The 22,257-nt window shown below is 39.2% G+C and overlaps 1 protein-coding gene across 1 annotated transcript; it reads right to left on the bottom strand.

Moving 5' to 3' along the window:
- Positions 1 to 165: 165 nt before the first annotated feature.
- On the bottom strand, positions 166 to 22,034 carry exoc3l2b (exocyst complex component 3-like 2b). Its single transcript, XM_088428165.1, has 15 exons — positions 21,852 to 22,034; positions 15,284 to 15,754; positions 14,720 to 14,958; positions 9,061 to 9,329; positions 8,696 to 8,947; positions 7,515 to 7,633; positions 7,323 to 7,437; positions 6,047 to 6,157; positions 4,960 to 5,060; positions 4,768 to 4,884; positions 4,395 to 4,536; positions 3,432 to 3,554; positions 3,206 to 3,361; positions 2,940 to 3,061; positions 166 to 1,867 (listed from the first exon to the last, which is right to left on the bottom strand). The coding sequence occupies exons 2-15, from the start codon at positions 15,727 to 15,729 to the stop codon at positions 1,555 to 1,557; spliced, it is 2,625 nt and encodes an 874-aa protein (XP_088284291.1). The 5' UTR covers positions 15,730 to 15,754; positions 21,852 to 22,034; the 3' UTR covers positions 166 to 1,554.
- Between the last annotated feature and the right edge of the window lie 223 nt (positions 22,035 to 22,257).

Below are 22,257 nucleotides of genomic sequence, written 5' to 3'. Positions count from 1 at the left end.
CAATTGTACAGCATATTTATTTACTGTGAGACTTAGTCCCCTATAAAACGTAGCAAAAAAATCTTAAAACAATCGGACTGCTTTTCTTAAAAACCAAAAAGTCGCCGTATTTACAATTCCAAGTCTTTTCCATGAACTTTTATGATCATAAGTCAAACAATTCAATGGACTGAATCTGTTTTTATTGTCATTAATCAATTTACATAAATCCACATATACAGAGTCAACAGAAGAAGAGTCAGTAAACTTTCATTTGTGTTTTATCCTGGAAGGAGTGCCTAATGGTGGTCAGATATCTCTACAAAGTAACTTTTAATTTTCAACAAAAATGTCCATTCAGAACATCTAATATTTCGATCGATGAAAATCAGTATCGTTCACCACTAATAACTTATGTGTGAGTTAAAGTCCTATTTCCCCCCATTGATCTTTGAACAATTTGAAGGCCCATATGCATCTACAAAAAAAGGAATCATTACAATGTCAGTTAATATTTTTTCACAATTCATCTAAATCTATAATCACAACTAACCACCCACGCATATATTTTTTATCATTTGTTCCATATTTCTGTCCATCCTGGTTTTAAATACAATCACTGTGACATCATCTAGTACCTTGATTCATATTTCTGTGTTTTTCTTCATGTGCAACAGTAAAAGGGAGAAGAAAAAGAAATACAGAGATCCTGCTTGCTAAGGTGCTCTCAGGTTGCTCTCAGGGTGCTCTCAAGTTACAATAGATATGTTGGTAAAAAGATGAATGCATAAAAAAAAATTCTGTCAAATACAAAAAAAATCCTCTTTAAGACATTAGGAAGTTTCTACAAGTTTTGTCATTTACCCCAATGGCTTTTTTCTACTACTGTATTCATTTGCATAACATTGGCTGGATTACGTTCTTTGATATGTCCTTCTATTCAACTATCTAGAGCAGAGGTGTCAAACTCAAGGCCCGGGGTCCAGAACCAGCCCGCCACATCATTTTATATGGCCTGCAAAATGTTGATTTGACTGCAAGTTTCTGCCCAACTTGCAAGTTGTCTTCAACTTTTAAAAGTTTTGTGAGAAAAAAAAAACAAAACAACTTTTGTTTTTGTTCCCAAACTCTCTTCTGAACAGTTTATACTGACCTCTAATTTAAAAACTACCTAAGTGTGTGACAAACTTGAAAATGTATTTGACTTTACAGTCATGCATTCCAGCACTCTGACAGAAACTATAACTACGTGGCCCACGATAAAAATGAGTTTGACATCCCTGATCTAGAGTATATAATGATCATTGTGTTGGTCTATCCATCCATCCACCCATCCATCCACTTTTCAGAGGGTTCAAAATGTCTAAAATTTTTATGAGGTTTAGCTGAGCTGAGCTTAGCTTGGCTTAGTTTAGCATCAAGGTGGCTTGAGTAGAAACAGAAGGGAAAGAAATTGTGGCAGCCTTGAGAAAACACTTGACTTCAAAACTGATAAAAATGCATCAAAACCAATAGAACGCTGTGAAGACTTTGTTCAAAAACGACAAGAGATTCCCAGTTAATCTCGCCTCCATCTCAGAGGACGTCATCTGGATTGTCTTGCGTTGTCGTCCGAGCCTTTCGTCCGCGGGGCCTTAGTGCAGCATAGCAGGAGGAGGCGGTGAGGGCCATGCGGCTCAGGCCCACGTTAAGGCAGTGAACCTCAGAAGTCACGGGGACCTCGGAGAAGAGGGCGCGATCCCTGGTAATGCGGGCCAAACCCCCGACACCTGTGCCGTCGTTCCCCCCTGCGCCGCTCTCGATGTCCTTGACGATGTTGAGGATTTCCTGGCGCTCACGCTGCCGCGTCATGCCGCGGATGTTCAAAATGGCTGACACGTGCTTCTTCCTGGAAAGAGGGAAACTGAATGTTAACAGCAACTGAATGGTCATCATACAATGTCAGGCTATACTGTATGTTAGAGGTCCATCTATTCATTGACAACTACTGTACTGTACTGCAATCAATAATCTATGGGGGCCGCGCGGGGGCGCTATAGATATCAGAAGGCTACAAACACAGGAAAAAATTGAATCACAAAAATGAAACTGAAGCAAACCTACAACAACACAAACATTTAAACAGCTGCAAACAAAAAATAAAAACCCGTTGTAAAAACCTGCTGCAAAAAAATGCAAATGCAATGACATAAATGACAGACACAAATTTAAAACAAAACAACTGAAAAATAAAACAGATTCAGAAAGAGTTGAAGAAGGTTTACTTTATGTTGCAGTTATTTATTTTTGTTTGTTTACCCAATTCCCGTGTTTGTACAGTTCTGCTGATGCAGTGTGCTTGCCCCCACCGGCCACAATAATATTCAAATCGATAATCTTTATTATTGCAATGGTCAATTATCTTAGTAGTTCTCAAATGGGATTACGAGTATTACGAGTACGGTCTCTGCAGGTATCAGTAAGTCTAATTTAATTTTTTGATGCAATGATAGGAGCAATATTTTTTTTCAAATAGAGAGCAAATGGATTGGAACATTGAGCAACTTATTGCAACCATATTAGAACTTATTGCTAAACTGTTATGTGATGCATCATTTGCAAAAGGTTGTAAAACTTTATTTTTTTAAATCTATTTAGATGCACATTTTCATTGGTGACACAATTTTCCAGTAGAAGAGTCAGATACAAATCACATTATTACGTGACCTATTTTTTGCATTTGCCAAATAAAATACACAGATATAGCAATTCAAATGTAAATGTGATGGCATAACATTCTATTTTTTTAAGACTTTTTTTTTTTTCCATCCAAAAATGTATTGACCGGTTTAGGACGTACTTGGCTAAAAAAAAGTATTTCACAGGCAGTATATATCATTGAAAAAACATTGAGAACCATGGTCACAGCAAGTAAATTGACAAACAATGGAGTGTGTCTAAGAAGAAAGTTAAGACTTGACCTGACATCTGGAAACTCTCGGGCTAGAACTCCAACCTCCATCTGGATGGCGGGAACATCCTCCAGTTGGATGAGCTCTGAGATGTGAGAGAGAGCTCCATCCAACCAGCTCGACGGAGACTCCTGATCAACGGATACAAATGATTACAAATTTATTGCTTTAGGGTTAATTTTGAAAGAGATTTCAAACACCTAAACGCAGGTAGCTTTCATGTTAACAGGATGAGAAACAAGGGACATCATTTTTTTGCGAATAGTGATACTGACCAAATCCTTGAAGAGAACTTTGATCTGCCGCCCTTCATCTCGGAGGCGTCCTGCCATCCTCTTCCTCATCTTGAGTGACGTGCAGATGATACGCCCTCGCATTACCGAGCGAAGGTACTCCATCAGGACACGCCGATGAACCTCCGCCACCAGCAGCTTAACGCAACAATTAGTCTCATTACTCACTCCAACAAAAAAAAGTGTGTGTGTGTTTGTGTATACGTACCTGATATGGAGGGTCATCCATCCTATGATATTTCTTAAAGTGTTCCTTGATGGATGCTTCGATTTGTTCGTACGCCTCCGTGTTGCTCAGCCACTTTCTCTTCACCAAGCGCTCGAAGAAAGGCTGACACACAATCACACACATACTGTAAGTTAGCCAAGTCAAATAAGCATTAAAATGGTGACCATTAGAGCTGTACGTGTGATGTAAACAATGTTTCTTGGGGTTTTTTTTACTGACAATTTTGGATCCTTTAATATTGTATTAGTAAAACTGACCCAAAAAACATAAAGAAAAACATGTGTTAATATTTGTGGTCCAAATAACCAGGCAGTGTCCAAGTCAAAATAATCAGTGCCATAAGAAAAATTTGGGGCCACCTTCCCACTACCTGGATGAACTAATTTGCTCCCATTGACAGATATAGACGTCAAAAATCTATTTTGTATTGGCCTGGCACTGAATTGGTTAAATCTTCAACATGTCACTGGCATATATGAAAAAATAAAAATGCATTACTTGTGGTAAATAAGTGACTTTATGAAGAACATTTTACTGATTTACTGCCAATGATAGTTTTAGATGCTCCAAAAACAAAACAAAACAAACAAACAAACAAACAAAAACGCAGTTTGAGTGTTCCTTTGTGGTCTGGAGGTTCAAGCGATCTCTACATTTGCTTATGTTCGACTGTTAACATGCTCTTCCAGTCAAATGCCAGGCTATTGTATCACATTACATTAATGAAGTTTTAAAAAATGGTTCTAAGACACAAAACGGTTTATTTACAACTCCCCGTAAAAGTTTGCTGAAAAACTAAAAGCAAACCTATATAAAACACCCTTTATTTAAACATTAAAATATTCAAGCAAACCATTTCATCGAGTCTAATAAAAGTTAAGCTATCTAAACATTAATGTATAGTGTCAAATGCCACACGGGACTAAATGAAAATTCGCATACCCTGATGTGGAGGAAGAGACGCTCTGTGAGCACTCGCACCCCCTGCTGGATGATGTGGTCAAGCGCTTTGTTGGCGCGTCGCAATGAATCGTCGCTGGCCGTTGACATAGTCTCGCATGGAATGCAACGCTTTACGAAACCTCTGCGCACAATCACGCACACGGGTTAAAGTGGAAAAATCTTGCCACAACCTTACACAGTCAATTGTCCATTATATTTAGAAACAGCCTGGTTACCTTGGTAACCTGGTTACATTTTTGACATTCGACAAGCACATGTCAATTTTTTTCAGCGTAATTAAAACCTTTATGACCTAAAGACTTGTATGTGTGTGTATGTGCATGCGGTGTGAGAAGAGTTTAAAAGTGAAAACCTGAAAGGCGGGCAGCAGTTGACGAGCGCCACAGTTTTGGACACGTAGCCGTCATCGTGCTCTCCAAACATTCCGCTTTGCATACCCTCATGAAACATCTCCACTTTACGCTGGAAGCTGGACGACCACAACATTAATGACAGAGGATGTGTGAGGAAGAGCCAATGTGGTTTTGTGTGTGTGCATGCGTACCTGTAGAGAAAGTCTGCCAAACCATTGAGACTGCACTGAGCAACTCTGGAGCCCAAACTTCTGTTGATTGAGGCAGAACGTTCCAGATCGACTTGCAGCCTCTGTTAAACAAACAAACAAATGAATAAATACATAACATTTACTATAATATGCAAATACTGCATTTACTGTATGTGTATGTGCGTGATAACAGTATCTAGTAAAATGATTACTGTATAAATGGAAAATAAATAATGAATTTTGTACGTGAAAAATTAGAAACAAAAGTATCTTATGTACAGTATATACAGTATCATTAGATTATCAAAAATATGTAGTGTCCACTGTAAGTATATGTATTCTTTTGTTATGAAAACACAAATAAATTGTATACAGAAAATATACTGTCTATGAAAGAAATATCTATTGTATAAAAAACATTCACTACTGTATATGGAAAAACTAACTAAATGTGATATCATATTCAGATAATAAAATACTGTAAATATTTGTCTTGTGTACTTGAAAAAAAGAGGATTTACCTAATGTATGAAAATATTTGCCATTTATGAAACAAAAAAAACCTGCAAAACCTCTATAAGAAAAAAATTAAATAAAAATAATTAATTCAAGAAAGAAATATGTACTGTATTGGTATTGCTATAAAAAATCTAAATAAAAAAATAAATGAATTAAAAGAATGTTTTGTAAGCAAAACTCAAAATTATTCTTTACACTTTTTTGCTATTTTTTGGCTCTGTCCTTTATGTGGCCACTCAGGGGCAGCGTCTGCTCTCTGCTAACCATAATAATGATTTTTCAAGTGTGTGTGTATTTGTGTTTGTGCGTGTAAGGCGAGGAAGCTTTTGTTGATTTTGGCATCAGCTGAAGGAGTAAGTCCGATGATAATCAGAGAACAAAACCAAGCGGAATGCACCTTTACGTAACAACACTTCAATTGCTCAGGAGACTAAACACTGTGTGTGTGTGTGTGTGTGTGTGTGTGTAAGAGAGAGAGAGAGAGAGAGAGGTGTGTGTAGATGTGTGTGTGTTACCATTTAAACGGTGTGTGTGTGCGTGCTTGTATGTGTGTTTGTGACAGGGTCACCTGTATGACGGTTTTTGCCAGAGGGATGTGGTACTCCTCCACATCCAGCGTCTGCATCCACCTCCTCTCCTCTTCGTCCAGCACCTGACTCAACTCGGTGGTCACTTTAGCCTGCAGGTGGATGTGTAGGGACAAGCCCGAAGCCCGAAGTTAAAACTCACTTTGGAGCCAACTAGGAAATGAGACTTTTTGCTTTTCATCATCTTGCTAAGTCAGCGTTTAGCCGCTTTGGTGATATCTTTTCGCATCTTAGTATCAAAAAAATTATGCTGAATTGAGTTGAGAAGTTTCATTTAGGCAATAGCAGTGCTTTCGCATCATCTTTGCAAAGGAACTGCGCTAAAGTGTGTTGAGGTGCTTCATTTTGATAAAAGTAGTTCTTTAGCATAATTTGTGGCATCTTGGTGCTTAGAAATATTTCTTGAATATTATTATATGGTACAACGTGGCAACAAAGACCTGTGTGAAAAGTGAGTTATGGAGACAAAAGTATTTCTTATATGTATAAGAAGTGTTTTGTAATTGCAAAGATTCCAATAGATTGCAAAGTACTTATTTATTTTGGGTAATGTGTACCTATGGTTGTACACGAGGGCATTCATGGGTATGTTAGATTTTAACAGGGATCTTGCAGGAATACCATCATTGAATTTAAGGCTTTTAAATGTCAATACAGGAAAAGTACATTTTAATTTTCAAATTGAGAGCAAATTAACTGGCACGCAAAACAACGTATTACTGAGTTGTGTTAAAGGTACTCCTTTGCAATTAATTTTATGTCTTTATTTTGTCGAGGTTCATACAGATTTTTATTGTCAAAAAAATGAACAATAAACAATGATTTTGGTAAGGTCGTTCCAAAGTTTATTAAATCAGACACTGGCACAGCACTGTTTGAAGTTTTTTTTTTTTTTAAACAAAAAAAATGTTTTGTGTTGGTTTGGGAGTACTTGGCTAAAAGTATGTCATGTTTTAAATCATTGATAAAAGGTTGAGAACCACTATAAATAATAACAATATGGCTTGGCTAAATGAAGTTCCTCCTCTGGCTTCAACATAGTTCCTTGGTCACAAGGCTACTATAACTTTCAATTGGAAATTTACTGGTACACAAACTTTCTGGAAAGTTCTTGTGAATTTCCCAACACTTTTCAAACCTAATTCACCCCCTTGGCAGTTTCCCATCAATCAAACCACAAATGTCCATGTTCATTTAACTGTCAATCAAAGTCTGTTGGTTCTATGATTATTGTGTTAGATGTCCTGTGCGACTCACCCTGACAGAGTTAAGGCAGTCTTGTTCCAGTCTGTCCACGACATCTGAAGGAAGCAGAGGCCCCAGCTGAGAGCCTCTCAAAGGATCTGACACGCACACTTTTGCCAAAACATCCCTGACACACACACAAGATGGATAAGCATAAACACACACACACACAGTGGTGCGATCCATATGTGTGTATGTTTGTACCTGTTGTAAATGTTGTGTAGCCAGTCCAGGAGTGAGTAAATGTCAGTGATCTGTAGCTGCTGCTTGGTGATGGACTGCAGCCGCCTGGTAACGGCCTGGTGGTAACTTGTGATGTAGACCTAGAAGATCATAAAACACAAATTGAAGAAAAATAAAATAAGTCATTATTTCAGTATTTCAGTATTCAGTCAGTATATTGTATTTCACTGCAATTTCACGAAAAAAATGAAAAGATTACTTCATCATGTATTTTTTTATACACAATGTAAACAAGAATTTTTTAAATTTTTTATGATCACCTAAGCTATCAGAATGTACGGTACTGTAATTCATTCTAAATATATGATAAGTATTGATTACTTAATTATTACTTATCTTATCAATTTATCAATCACTAAACTTAAGCCTAAGGGGCAATTAAAGCCAAATACAGTAAGTTAAGGTAAATACATAAAGTAAAAAACAAATATTACAGTTGAATTATTTTATGAGATACACTGCTTAAATAACTATAATGAAATTAATTAGAGTTGAAATTAGTCTACACACCCCTCTTCCAAAGAAGTTTTTTTTTTTTTAAATAAAACACCATAAATGTGACCTGTACAAATCAAATAATTGCCAAATGATGTCTGGAGAAGAAAATAACAATAAATAACAGAGATAACGTGGTTGAAACCAACAAACAGAAATATAGCAAGATATTAATAGCCTACACACTCCTGTCCAAATCTCATGTTTTTGTGGTCAAAAGACACCAAGATATAGCATTGAAACACAAGTGATCTATAAAGTGTAGAACTCAGTTCAATTTGAAAGAAAAAAAAACCTTGGGAGAGGAAGTAAAAACAAACTATTATAATAATAATAATGTGCTTGCACAAGTCTGCACACCCTCTCATAAGTAGGGAAATCAATTTTCAAAAGACATGCCTCTGATTAACCCCAAAGTTAAGCTGTTCTATTTAGTAAGGGGATTTCTTCATCTACTACCTGTTGAAACAAAAACAAACAAAAAAAGAAAAAATATCTTTGGCTGTTAAAAAAAAGGTTAAGTTACATTTTATTGAAGATACTAAAAGAGACAATTATGAAATAAAGCAAAAGCTTTGCTTTTTGTGACAGGTCTTGTTCGACCACTTTGAGTGGACCATTATTAAATCCCTCATTTCTCCTCTCACCTGCAAGGCCTGGTACTCCACGGGGTAGACGTTAACCACATTCCTCTTAGCGGCATCCAGGTCATCTACCACGCGAGCACGGATGCGGTCCAGGTACCCGGCCAGCTCCCCTGCCGTGAACTCGGTCTTCTGAGGCAGTGATCCGTCTGCTGCATCTTCCACCGCTTCTCTCCAGCGACGCTTCAGCTGCCGTGGTCTTGGGCCGCTCGGGGATGACCAGTCCACATCAACCAGCTCCTCCTGCTGCAGCACCTGCACAAGATCCCGGAAAGTTGAGTCGAGTTAAATCGGGGAATTTTTTCAGTCACAACAATCGAGCCACTGGGAAATGGAGTGCAGTGCGTTCAGTGCATTGGCGCCCTCACCTGAACCACCAGGCCAAGGTTGGGCCCAGCGGTGGGCGACCGCAGCGACTCTCGAACCACCGCCCACAGCTCCTTCTGCAGCTCCTCGTACAGCAGCTCCACGTCTTTGGCCTTCCGCCGTCCACCGTCTTTCACGCCCCCACCCGGGCTGCCCACTTCTTCCGGGGACTTTCCACTCTCTGGCCCATTACACTCCTGCTCCAGCTCCAGGATGTGAGTATCAGCCAGGAGGAGGTCACGCTTCTTCACCAGCTGAAGGATCTCCAGCACTGGAGAGGCAAGAACATGAAATGAGTTCGCAGGGAGATAATGATGCTGGGACATAAGGAACTGAGGAAATTAGGACAGGAGTTGAAAAAAAAAACATGCAATAGGCCACACAGAGACAAGGAAGTGAAAAAACGAGTAGGAAGAAAGAGGTAATGTAACAAGGCAAAGAGCAGATAAGGACATAAGATGACAGGGACATGAGGACACAAGTACAGAATGTGATAAGGAGAAAAGAAGCTGAGGATACAAGAGGACAAAGACACAAGTATACAAAGATGTAGGAATACAAGCAGATATAGGACACATTCATAAGTAGACAAGGAGAACGCGATGAGGACAAAAATGAAGACTCAAGGGGATGAAAGGACCAGGAAAGAAACGGATGAAACCAGGAGATAAGGTCACAAAGTGACAAAATATTCAGGAAACCGGGTTGATAGATGAAGACACAGGGGTATAAGCAGATTTAGAGACAAGATACTAGCATACTGGCAGGGATATGCGGACACAAGGACATCATGAGATGAAGATAGAAGAAGTCAAAGAGCCAAGGATACAATATCGCAAGGATGCAAGTTGGTATGGACACATGCAGATAAGGACACATGTTTAGCAGGTGGCAAGGACAAAGAGATGAGGACATAAGGAGCTAAGGGCATCAGGGGATTAGGACAAAAAGACAAGGAAGTAAGGAAGCAAAGAAGCAAGAAGTTAAAGACGCAAGGGCATAAGCAAATGCGGACACAAGAAGACAAGATACAATACGGAAAGCATATGGGGACATAACGCATTATGAGATGAGAACAGAAGAAGGCAAGGGGTTGAGGACACAAGGACACAAAAAGACAAGGTCACAAGACAGAATGACATGTTGGAGGTAAGGACATGCTTACAAGGCGACAATGACAAAGCAAAAAAGACACAAGTAGTTAAGGACACAAAAAGGGCAATTCACAAGGAGATGAGGACACAAGGCGATCAGGACACTAGGTGATACATTCACAAAAAGACAAGGTCACAAGACAGAATGACATATTGGAGGTAAGGACATGATTACAAGGTGACAATGACAAAGCAAAAAAAAAAGACACAAGTAGTTAAGGACGCAAAAAGGGCAAGTCACAAGGAGATGAGAACACAAGGAGATTAAGACACTAGGTGATACATTCACAAAAGGTCGAGGACAAAGGGGGTCATGTTAAGTAGACTATGAAACAATGTGAAAATGAGTTGGCAACAGAATGACAAAACGGACATGAATTGACAAGGACATGAGAAATAAAAGCAAAGGACACAAGGGTACGACATACATGTCAGACCTAAATGTGTGCATGTGCTCGTGAGTATGAGTGAGGATGTGCAGATGTTGTGCTGTTTGTCTGCCTCAGCGTCCGCAGAAGAAGACAGGATGGCACACACACACACACATGCACACACACAGACACACAGGAAGAGTATGAGTAAAACGGAACAATGAGGGAACAAGGTGGCAGGTTGGGACTTCCATTTTCGAATGCACGTTTAAATGTGGAAAGCTTCCCCTCGTATAGCATTCAGGTCCACTTCCTGGTCATTTTGTAACAGGGACATACAATATGATGTCACGTTATTTCCTAACAAGGCTAAATTTACAAGAGCCTTAAAAATTTCCAATCACATGGACTTCTCATGTCTGTCTCAAACAATTAACTCAATTTCCACTCCTTGTAAGATAATTAATACAACCAGGAAATATATTAGTCTATTAGTGAATCCAATTCTAGTAATCAATTCGTCAGAGAACAGCAAGCTGAGCAAAATGTACTGAAATTTGGGACATTGAAAAGTTGACGAAGGGTCAAAGTTGTATGAAATATAACTCAAGTGAGTGATAAAAATCTATAAAATAGCAACCATACATTTATGATTTGTTAGGCCCGCTGAGCGATAGAAAATGGATGGAGTTAAAGCATTAACTTTGGAGATTAATTACTATTTGAGAAAATATTAGAAAAAAAATATTTGGTTAACTCAGTTTGATTTACTTAATGTGGCAACTGAAATTTGCGAACTTTGATATCCAAACTTGACGTGAGGAGTGTGAGAAGTTTTGAAAATTGTTTCTAGCAGGAGACTATGACAATAAAAAAAAGAAAGAAAGAAAGAAAGAAAGAAAGAAAGAAAGAAAGAAAGAAAGAAAGAAAGAAAGAAAGAAAGAAAAATGCCTGTAACGATGAGTCAGATTTGGTAATTTCGTTCAAAAGTCGTATTTTACCTTGGGGGAAAAGTCACATTAAAGGATCAAAGAAAGCTATTACAACAGTCTTTGAAAACAAAAACAGATTTGTATTTAATGAAGTGTTGTATAAAATAGTTGGTCAAAATGCAATTAATTAGGGAGAAAAATATTTATACAATTTGAATCAGTTGCCAGCAACATTGATATAGTTTAGATAAAGCTATTACAACAGTCTTTGAAACAAAATATCATGTTGTATTTAATGACTCAAAGAGAAATTTTACTCAAGTAAATATTGGTGAGTTGGAAGTAGTATTGTACTACTACTAGCAATAGTAGCAGTTATTGGTAGTAGTACTATGAGAACAGTGGAGGTCAGCACTGAGAGGTGAAGGCCACTGTCAAGTGATATTAGCACACTCGAAGCAAAGTCACTCCTCACTCCACACACACGCGCACGCACACACACACACAGGGTATGTCACGGTGGTGCATGAACAGTGATTTTATTGTTCCTCTGCAGGAAATGTCTTCCATCTGGGTGGGTGATGCCCCACCCACCTTCACCTGCTTCCTCATACCATAGTCGCCATACACTGAACTTAATTTAATGGCAGCTGAGTCAGCATTTCCTTGGGCGGCCACTGATGGCGCTCTAGCAAAACAGCGTCACATCCTGGTGGCTGTAGAGTGTGCAGAAATGTCAATGTGGTTTTGTATGAGGTAGTTGAAAGCAGTATTTGTGCGCATGTATCTTAGCTGAAATTCACTTTAGTAGAAGAATAAAATAATCGTGTAGAATACAGTACTACTTGAGTAAAAGGCTTCAAGAAGTCCCACCCGTGACCGTTAAAGTAAAAGGATATGGAACATTTCCACTTGGAACAAATACACTCTACCGCATGAATCATTTTCAAATTTTGTGGCGTCATCACAAGGCTGTAGACATCCTTCATCCTCCTGGAGTGTACTTTGGACGGTGCTGCCTTTCTGTTCTCTGAGGGGTGTTTGGAGTGATTAACGGGAAGTCAAAGTTTTATGGCTGAGCTGACCTACGTCAAAGCAGCAAAGGACTTGCTAATCATTGACGGGTCCCATTAGACGGACTGTTAGCGTCTTATCCAAAAAGTTACACAATCAGGAACCTGATAGAACACCATAATGATTCCATGGACAACTCCTTACCTGTGTTTTAAAGCTTCTACCGTTCAATGATTTTTGACTGAGATGTTAAAGACAGTTTAAAAAGAATTTTTGAGTCTGATTATGATTAGCAAACAACAAACAGACATACAAATTACCATTAGCAGCAGCAAAAGAATTAGCTATGTAATCCAATATAAAAAAAACCTTGCAATGAGCTGAGTGTGGGCTGCCATTTAATATTAACATTAGCATCGGCATTAGCTGTATGTTTCAGTGGATCAACCCTTTGGTAGAGTTTATTTTGGGCCAGAGGTGGGCCAACAGGTTTGCCAACAGACCACCGAATGACGAAAACATTTTAAAAACGACAAACAAATGGCGTCAGAATTATCATTTGAATCCATCAATAATTTTCCTAAATTTAGAGAAATATTTAATATAATATTTAATATAATTACTATATTCTTGGGAGCATGGAAGTGTAAAGACGGTCTAAATAGGCAGCAAGAATTCTTACAAGTACCCAGGAACATCTGGCTGGGTGCTAGAATATTTGTTTACAGCATAAACTAATAGGAGAGAAAGTGTCCTTAATGTACGTGTATTGCATTGAGCCAGACTTTCTCCTCATTGAAGGTAGCCTTTGGGAAGTCATTGTTTGCGCTGCATTTCATGGTTTCATGAACTTAACTGTGGCCCGGAAGTGACAATTTCATTAATGATGACGGGAATGGGCGAAAGACCAACGATTACAATTTTCATCTTGAAAAAATTGCAAACCAATAATGACCACATATGACCGAGAGACCTGCAAAAAAAAAGTACAATTTCCAACTCTGGTTCAGGCTGTTTAATCTAATGTATGACACCTTAGCTTGATTTCAGTTAAGGCTGCTGGTTTGAGTTCAGTTTTATCAGCTGTGCCTTTTTTTTGCCTCATAATCATGATGTGGCCAACAGAATTTCATCTCTTCATCTTTTCTTCTTTTTTGTCGCATTCTTTATGCTAACGTGCATGACCACAACAAGCACAAAAAACCTTGTTGGTTCTTGTCTGCTTTTAAAGGTCCTCTGAAGGACATATTTTAGCCATGGAGACAGCATGAAAGGGTAGAAAGTGGGCGTGGGCATGTCTCGCTACCGGTCATGTGTCAACGATATACAACCCTGATGGAGGTACAAACAGGATCATGTTTGGAAATCACACATCAACACACGTCAGCAAATCTGATAACAACAAGCCCAAACTTGAAAGACCATCTATCAAAAAGAATGAACCTACAGGAAAACATTCACATTAGGAACACATACCATGAGAATATTCGAAACATTAAGTAGAAGGAAATTGGCAACATTTCCAGAATTAGCAAACACCAACTTATGGAAAAGATTCCTGTTAGAGCCAAAAACTAGGAAGAAATTCGTGTTAGGAAAAAAATAAAACCACTGAATGTTCTTAGTAGTAACCAACACTAGGAGAACATTCAGACAATTTCCTTGTAAAAGCAATTTTTTATGTATTAAATAAGAAAACCTATATACCATTCCCAGTAAGAACGAAAAATGAATAGTAAGAAACCATCTAGAGCATTCCCACAAAGTGCAACATAAGTCGGAGAACATTCCAGGTAGCAACAAACACTTGAGAAGAATCCTCGTAAGTACTACTGGACAGTAGTACTGAAAACATCTAGAACATTCCCAGTAAATGTCTAGAACATTCCCAGCGCAAGCAAACATCTAGAACATTCCCAGTAGTACAAATACTCAAGGAAGATCTAGAGCATAGACCATTATTAGTAAGTACAAACACCAGACATCTAGAACATTCCCCAAAAAATAACACAACAGTACTCATAAGAACAAACAGTAGTCCCAGTACCAGTAGAAACAAAGACTACAAAAATATCTAGAATAGTCACAGTAACAAAAATACTAGAATATTCGTCCCAGCAGGAACAAAACCTAGGAGAGCATGTAGACCATTGCCATTGGTGAGAACCATCTTAAACATGCTCATGTTACCTGACAGCGGCTCCCTGGGCTTGACTTCCACCTCGGGCTCCTTGTGCAGCGGCTGGTCCTCGGGTCCCAGCAAGGAGGGGTCCGCCCCGGCCTCTCGCTTCGTCTTGCCAAGGCCGACCATCTTCATGAAGGACAGGCGGCGGCTGGATGAGTCGCACTCGCTCTCAGAACAATTCACGTCGCCGTTGGCTAAAGACTCTTTGCGGAAGCTTAGGGTGTCACGATATTTGCCCGCAAACCTGCACAAAAGCCAACAAGTATGCCGTTACGACAGGGGTGGGCAATTCCAGTCAGGGGCCAGTGTCCTGCATGTTTTCCTGTTTTCTCTCTCAAACACACCTGAATCAAATGATTAGGATTATTCTCAAGCTCCAGCAGAGCTTGTTGATGAGCTAATGGTTTAAATCAGGTGTGTTAGGGCCCTCGAGGGCTGGAGTTGCCCACCCCTGCGTTACGATGACTGTCCCTCTTACAATTTATCCTTTAAAGTCTAACACTTGTGATACTGCATTTCTGCATAGTTAAGGCTACGTGTCCAAATTTTTCCCACGAATGTGTGTTTACCTCAGTAGACTTCCTTCAGAGCTCCTGCGACCCCTTTTCTTTTTGTCCACCGGGGACGGTGTCCCCTGCGGCGACGGTGTGCCATCTTTCCCTCGCCCCGACAACCTCAAATTCTTCCCCAGCTTCCCTAAGCTCTTCAAGGGCGACTTGATAAAGGATCCTTTCCCCGAGCCACCTCCTCCCCTTTTGGCCTTCTTGCCTTCGTTGGCCTCGTTTTCATCTTCCTCGTCCTCGAAGGGGTTGCGATCGCCGGGGACGTTGCCGTCAAGGAAGGATCCGGCCGGGGACCAGGATCGGTCACCGCGGCTTTCGTCGTCGTCGTCATGGTCGAAGGGGTTGTGGTGGCGAGGGTTGATGTTGAGGCTCATTCTGCGAATGAAAAAGGCGTTGTCCAAAGTGGGTCCGCCGCCCTTCAGGCGCACCGGAAGGTTCTTGAGGATGGGCATGGTTGAGCAGGGGGCGGGGAGAAACCTGTAAATGGGGACGCATGACAGGTTAGGGATATACAATAATGTCAGTCTGTGAAGTATTTTTTGCTGTTGTTTTTTATTTGTCTTTTGAAGCGTCATTGCGATAGAACTCATGTCTCTCTCAGGCACATACAAATGTGCTGTTGAATTTTGTGTAAATTAGGGATTTTATTTTCTCGTTCTGCTTTTTTTTATTGTGCAATGTGGCGATGTATCATGTTGTCAGATTTATATGGCGGGAGATAATATGTGTTCACAAACATTGTAAAAAAAAAAAAAAAAAAAAAAGCACACACTCACACAACTGTTATGCCAAGTTGCCAGAGCAACAAGCCCAAAGAGTCATATAGTCTTTAAGGATTAACAAATAACGTTTTGGCATACACACACAAAAGTCACAACTTTACATGTATGTGTGTGTTTATGTATGATTCACAGATGTGCATGTGGGTAAGACAAGACAGTGTTTGCAATAGTTTTTAGTGTCTTTATAGGCGCCATTTGTTGTTACGGGCGCATTTTGGTGGGCCCTTCGAGTCAAGACATCTTTTTTAGGGGTTTGGAGTTAAGATTTGAATTGGACTTTGCTTAGGGTTAGGCAATCAGTTGTGATGGGTAAGGTTAGTGGCTAGGAAAGGCATCAAGTCAATGGGATGGCCCCACTAAAATAGCAAGACAAATCTGTGTGTGTCTGTACATGTGTGTGCAAATGGGTGCGTATGCGGATGTTTTTTTCATGTAGTCAGTTTCCAGTCTCACAAGCGCAGGACACGCTGCTGCTGCCAGAAATAGACACACATTCACACAAATACACACAACACACATTCTCACACACAGATGTGTCAATGTAGAGCGGGAAACGATTCCGCGGCGTGGCTTCCATAAATACCCAGCAGCCCCGGCGGCAGGCCAGGAAACGCACGCCGAGCCACCGCGCTGTTTTCTTCAAGAGGGTCGCAGGGCATCGCGGAAGCGTGCCGACACAAACAATGAAGCGGAAAGGACAGCGATAGTGTGAAGGACATCAACAGACGGCGGGGCGGAGGAAGGGGGCGCCACTGAGACGCTTCGGTTGCCCGCCGGTGGCAGACGGCCAGGGGCAGCCGGCTCCAACCAATCAGCCTTCGAGTTTCATCAATAAACATGAAATTAGAGCCACACTTCTCTTGCAACAGGACCTATGGAAAAAGTCTAAACAACCATGCCAGAACTGAACAGAAAGTTGACAATTTTATTTTAGAACAGTCAATCTACTGTAGCTGGTGACATCATTGGACAATCACGTCTATCATAACAGGATGCTCCAAAAAGTTGGTAGAAATTGACTTATGGGCTTTTTTGTCCTACTCCAACGGGGAAGCTCCATTTGAAGAGGCCAAAAAGTTGTCACCTTCCAATATCACAAGACACAAACAGGAAATCAGGAAGAGAAGACGATAGCCAATCAGACGGCAACCCAAACAGCTGCCTTGACCTGCCCAATGTTCATGTGTGTATGTGTCCATGACTAATGACAGTGGAGATAAGCCGCCGATGTTAAAGGAAGCAGGCTGGAACACACTACAGGCACAAATAAGTCATAAGCATTTCCGGTTAACTTTATCATCACTTCCCCTTCAGTGCTCGTTTTGTCTTTGTACAGCAAACACCGAACATGGTGGTTGGCTTTTCAGTAGTTTAACAGCCTCTTGTCACCATGGTAATGAGGACGGATGCTTTCTAGGAATGTCATTTAACAAACATGAAGAATTTCAACTCAACAGGGGTCAAACGAAAGCAAGAATTAAGGCAAAAGATGGGCTTGCCCAATGGAAGCTTCAGATCAAAATAGCAGACTTTCAACATTTTTTATTTAGTATTCAGAAATGTGGCAACTACAAACAAACATGGACGATTTTCCATGTCTTTTCAGGCATGGTTTCTTGAGACTTTTTTGTGGGTCTTCTCATGATAAACATGTCTGCCAAATTTCATGTTGCTCAGTCAAACCAGCTACAGGGACTGAACTATGGTTGAGATTTAGTACGCATGAGAGACACGTCTACAGAATTTCATGTTGTTCAGTCAAACAGGTTTGGGGGACTGAAATATTATTATTTTTAATCTGGTTGGAAACATCTGAATAAATTGCGCATAAATTGTCAGCTTCAAACCAAAATAGGACACCTTCAATGTCATTTGTAGTGTGGCTTCTTATCACTTTTTTGTGATGACAGGGATGTCTAACAAATTTAATGTTGTTCAGTCAAAGCGGTTTTAGCTGCAATTTTATTTTTTTATATGGTTAGACACAACTAAATAAATTGAGGATAAAATGGCAGCTTCAAACGAAAATAGCATACCTCTAATGTGTTTTTTAGCAAGGCTTCTTGAGACTTTTTTGGGGGTCTACTCATTGTGGAAATGTCTGGCAAATTTAATGCTGCTTGGTCAAACTGTATTCAGGCTAAATTCTTTTGGTTTTAATTTGGGTGGACACTACTGAATCAATTGAGCGTAAAACAGTTCCTTCAAACCATAATGGTTGACTTTTTGTGTATTTTCAGGCTTAGCTTTTTGAGTTTTTATGGATCTACATGTGATAGTCATGTGGACCAAATGTATTCATTTATTATTATTATTTACTAGTACTGTATTTATTTTTTAATGCTGTTGGGCACAACAAAGCCAAGTTGGACAAAAATGGCTGCTGAGCAACTTCCTGTGCCTTTCTGGATCTGACTTCTTCAGACTTTTTTGTGGTTCTACTTATGGTAGACGACAACAATTATAGTAATAACAACAATGATAATAATAATGACTAATCGTTACAAATACAATAACTCATTCAGGTGAGCATTGTTTAGATTTATCAGGTGAAGCTGTTCACTCTCAAGTGGAAAATCCCAAAATAATCCCATGCAGCAGTTGACCACATGATGAATGGAGCCTGCAGGCTGACATTCCGAAAGGATCAATGAGTCATTCTTTGGGATCTTTTGTGACTTTGGCCAAAGAAAAATGTCTACACAGCATCTAACCGTAAGCAAGAACATATGCGGCCTATTCCAAAAGTCACATGTCCAGAATGATAGCCGTACCCAGGAAGTCTGTCTAGTTAAACCTCTGTGATGTCACAGAACAGCATGCCCCACCCACAATCGTGTGTAGGTTGCATCCTTGCCTCAACAGCCACCAATCATTAATCCTGGATCTAATTCAAAATGATGGGAAATGCTACACTACTATCTTCCCAGCAAGTACATCTTCAAAGGAAAGTGAATATAAAAAGTCTAAACACCTGTTTAGATGCCAATTTTTGCGATCTAAAATAAATCCCAGTTAAATAATATACAAACATTTTGCCATGATTTATGTCACCTCTTACTTGTCAACTGAATTCAAAAACAAATTTTCAAATGACACATTATTTTCAAAAAACACTGAGATAATTGCATAAATGTGTACATCCTCTTGTATAGGGGGATATCTCTGTTTTCAAGATAAATAATTAACATTTAAACTCATGTTAAATGGGGGTAAAAGCAATACAAATGTCAGAAAACGCCAGAAAGAGCCTACTAGAACAGATCGTCTTTATTTGGTCTTAATTAAAAGGAGCTTGAATTGGCGGCAGATGTGTGCTGAATTTCATTTTAAATTAACATAACCACACTTGTGAAACCACATCATTTTAGTTGTTTGTTTTTACTTCTCCTCTCATAAAGTTTCAGTTGTATAGGTCAGTGGTTCTCAACCTTTTTTCAGTGATGCACCCTATGTGAAATATGTTTTCAGCCAAGTTCCACTTCATCAGTGCAAATAATTTCAGGTTAAAAAAAAAAAGACTCAAAACATGCCATCTTCTTTGGGATCATAGAAAAGATCTGTTAAAAAGAAGTAACTTGATTCTTAATAAATATTTGTCCACGACAAATAATCAACATAAAGTGTCAGACCTGTTCTCAAAATGATATAATTATAAATATTTGTGAACAGAAAAATACTAAATATAAAGCTCATCTTTCAAGATTATAGAGATCTGTTCACAAAATAAATAACTTGATTATTAAGAAATATTTGTCCACAAAAAAATAATCAACATAAAATATCAGACCTGTTCTCAAAAAGAAATAATTAAATATATATTTCTGTCCACAGAAAAATCTTCAGTTTCCTCTTTTGGGATTTGAGTACCGGTAGATATGTATTCACTAAAATAAATCAATAACTTGACAGGTAACGAGAGGTGGCATGTGACAAGTTGGCTCTTTTAAAATAATGAGATTGAATAACCTATTTGTTTAATGAAACTAATTTCCTGAAACATTTAATCGAATAATTATTTTTTAAAGGGATTTTTGCATGATTGTTTGTTTTATTTAAAATCTCGAGTACCCCCTGGAATTATTTTAAATACCCCCATTTGAGAACCACTGGTATAGGTTATAGCACAGGTCACATAACAGGTGGAAAACTTTTGATAAAAAATTAGCATTTGAATTAGGGGTGTGTAGACTTTTTATATCCACGGCATGTCAGTGTGTTGGCTTCACTGGCAACAAAAGTGTGCCCTGCACTGAATCCGTATATTTACAGTCGGGTGTGTCTGTCTTTATTACAGCTCAAAGTCTGCGTGGAGTTGGGGCTGGGTGACATGGCCTAATCATGGTTGATTTATTAATGTAATTATGCTCTGATATTTATGTATTTATTTAAAAAAAATCACAAAGAAAATCATTTTACGGAGCTAAATTAATGGCCCACCCCAATTTTGTAAGATACTACTGGCAGCAGCTAGTGGTTAGCGGCTAATGCTGAGGTCAGTCACTGGGGTCATACAAGTTCAATGGAAAGTTCTTTGATTTTCACTGGGAAGTGAAACATGCAAACATCAGCCAAAAAAAACTCCAGGGGTCTCTTTTTTCTCTATTTAAAAAAAAAAAAAAAACATCTTCCATCAAAGCTTTTGAGTTTTTTTTCTGGCTCATTCATTCATTCATTCACGGTTTACTTCTAGATAATAAGGCAGGAAATGGAGAGATGAAAAAGACGGATGTAAACTTTCAACTAGTTTTTCTTTTACGTGCCAGCAAATGCAGTGCCGGACACAAAAAATCAGCATGAACATGTCAGTGATGGGCATACACAGTCACAGTAACTTTTTGTCTCCTTGACAAGTGAGAAAATTCCAGGGAATGATTTGTCTGAGTCATCCTGCATGCAAACAAGCTCCATTGTCTATCCCAGTCAATCATTTATTCCACCTGTCAGCCTGCAGACGGATAAACACTTTTCTCTTGTCACACAGGCTTTTCACCAACTTTCCTCATGACACCCGAACACACCACCAGCATCAGACACTTGATTTGGCACGCCCTTAACAGCGTGAGAGTAAAGTCATCCACAGTCAACAATATATTTTACATTATTTTACTTGTACAGTCAATATTTTATAAGCAAAACCCATTAAAAGAATAAAAGTGACAGTTATTGTCTATTTTTTGGCTCTCACACCTTAATGAGTTGTCCACCGAACATTTCCTGCATTGAGTTTTGCAAGGCAAACAAGCCTTCACACTTAAACAAACATTGTTAGCCATTAACCTTCAAGTACTTCACACAATAAACATCAAGTCAAATACAACTTAAATAGGTGTTTTAAAGGACGTGAATTAAAAAGCTGAACTATGCCTCTAGCTAAAATATAAAGCTGCACAATCCCGAAAAAAATAGTAAAAATCAATGAAATATTAACAGGAAACATTAAATCAAGTTTGAGTGCAATCATTATAATAGCTGAACGAAATATGTAAAACTAATTGCTCAAGAGCCGTATGTTCCCCCAAAAAACATCACTCGATTCTTAATAACAAAACAAACGCTGCGATCATCTGAATACAAGGGATTACCGTGCAAATAAAAATGATATAAATATCACTTTTAATTCATTCTTCCCCAAAATGTACACGATAGGAGTGTTGTTGTAAACTATATGCGTCATGCGAAGTCCCTCAAACAACCAGCAAGATTTTTCAACTAATTTATGAACTTTTCATAAAGTTCTCATAATTTAAAGACAACAAGCTGAACGATGGGGTTCGAACGCGCTCACTCACCGCAGCAAGCCATGTTGGCTCGGTGGTTCAAACACACGAGATGAAGATGGGAGTGAGTGGGTATTCAGGGGAGAAGGTAGGCTCGGTTCGGTTCGGTTCCCTCGAGTAAAAAAAGCAATTGATTCAGCGGGACTGAGAGCCTTGTGCTGTGTTGCGTTCGCTGCTGCTCGGAAATGTCCTTATCAAAATTGGGGACGCTGTCAACTCTACTTCCTGTCTCTAGAGGTCACATGCTCGTCCTCTAAATTGACCACACCCACTACGTTGTTAGGAAAAGTACAAGGCGCGTGTGCGCGCGTGTATAACTATAAAAAGCTGATAACTGATATATTGTATACACATTCACACCTACACAAATGAACACACACGCACAAAAATATGAACAGACACAAAGCTGAACACTTAC

Source organism: Hippichthys cyanospilos, chromosome 11, assembly GCF_059441005.1.
Source record: "Hippichthys cyanospilos isolate Australia breed blue-spotted pipefish chromosome 11, RoL_Hcya_1.0, whole genome shotgun sequence".
In the NCBI taxonomy this organism is placed as follows: domain Eukaryota; kingdom Metazoa; phylum Chordata; class Actinopteri; order Syngnathiformes; family Syngnathidae; genus Hippichthys; species Hippichthys cyanospilos.
This window is presented reverse-complemented; position numbering and strand designations above follow the sequence as displayed.

Excerpts from the sequence above, each read along its gene's own strand:
- exoc3l2b (XM_088428165.1), bottom strand. The coding sequence starts at position 15,729 with ATGCCCATCCTCAAGAACCTTCCGGTGCGCCTGAAGGGCGGCGGACCC. Across the intron at positions 14,959-15,283 it reads TCTGAAGGAAGTCTACTGAG|GTTTGCGGGCAAATATCGTG; the intron begins GTAAACACACAT and ends GCTTTTGTGCAG. Across the intron at positions 4,537-4,767 it reads AACTGCTGCCCGCCTTTCAG|AGGTTTCGTAAAGCGTTGCA; the intron begins GTTTTCACTTTT and ends GATTGTGCGCAG.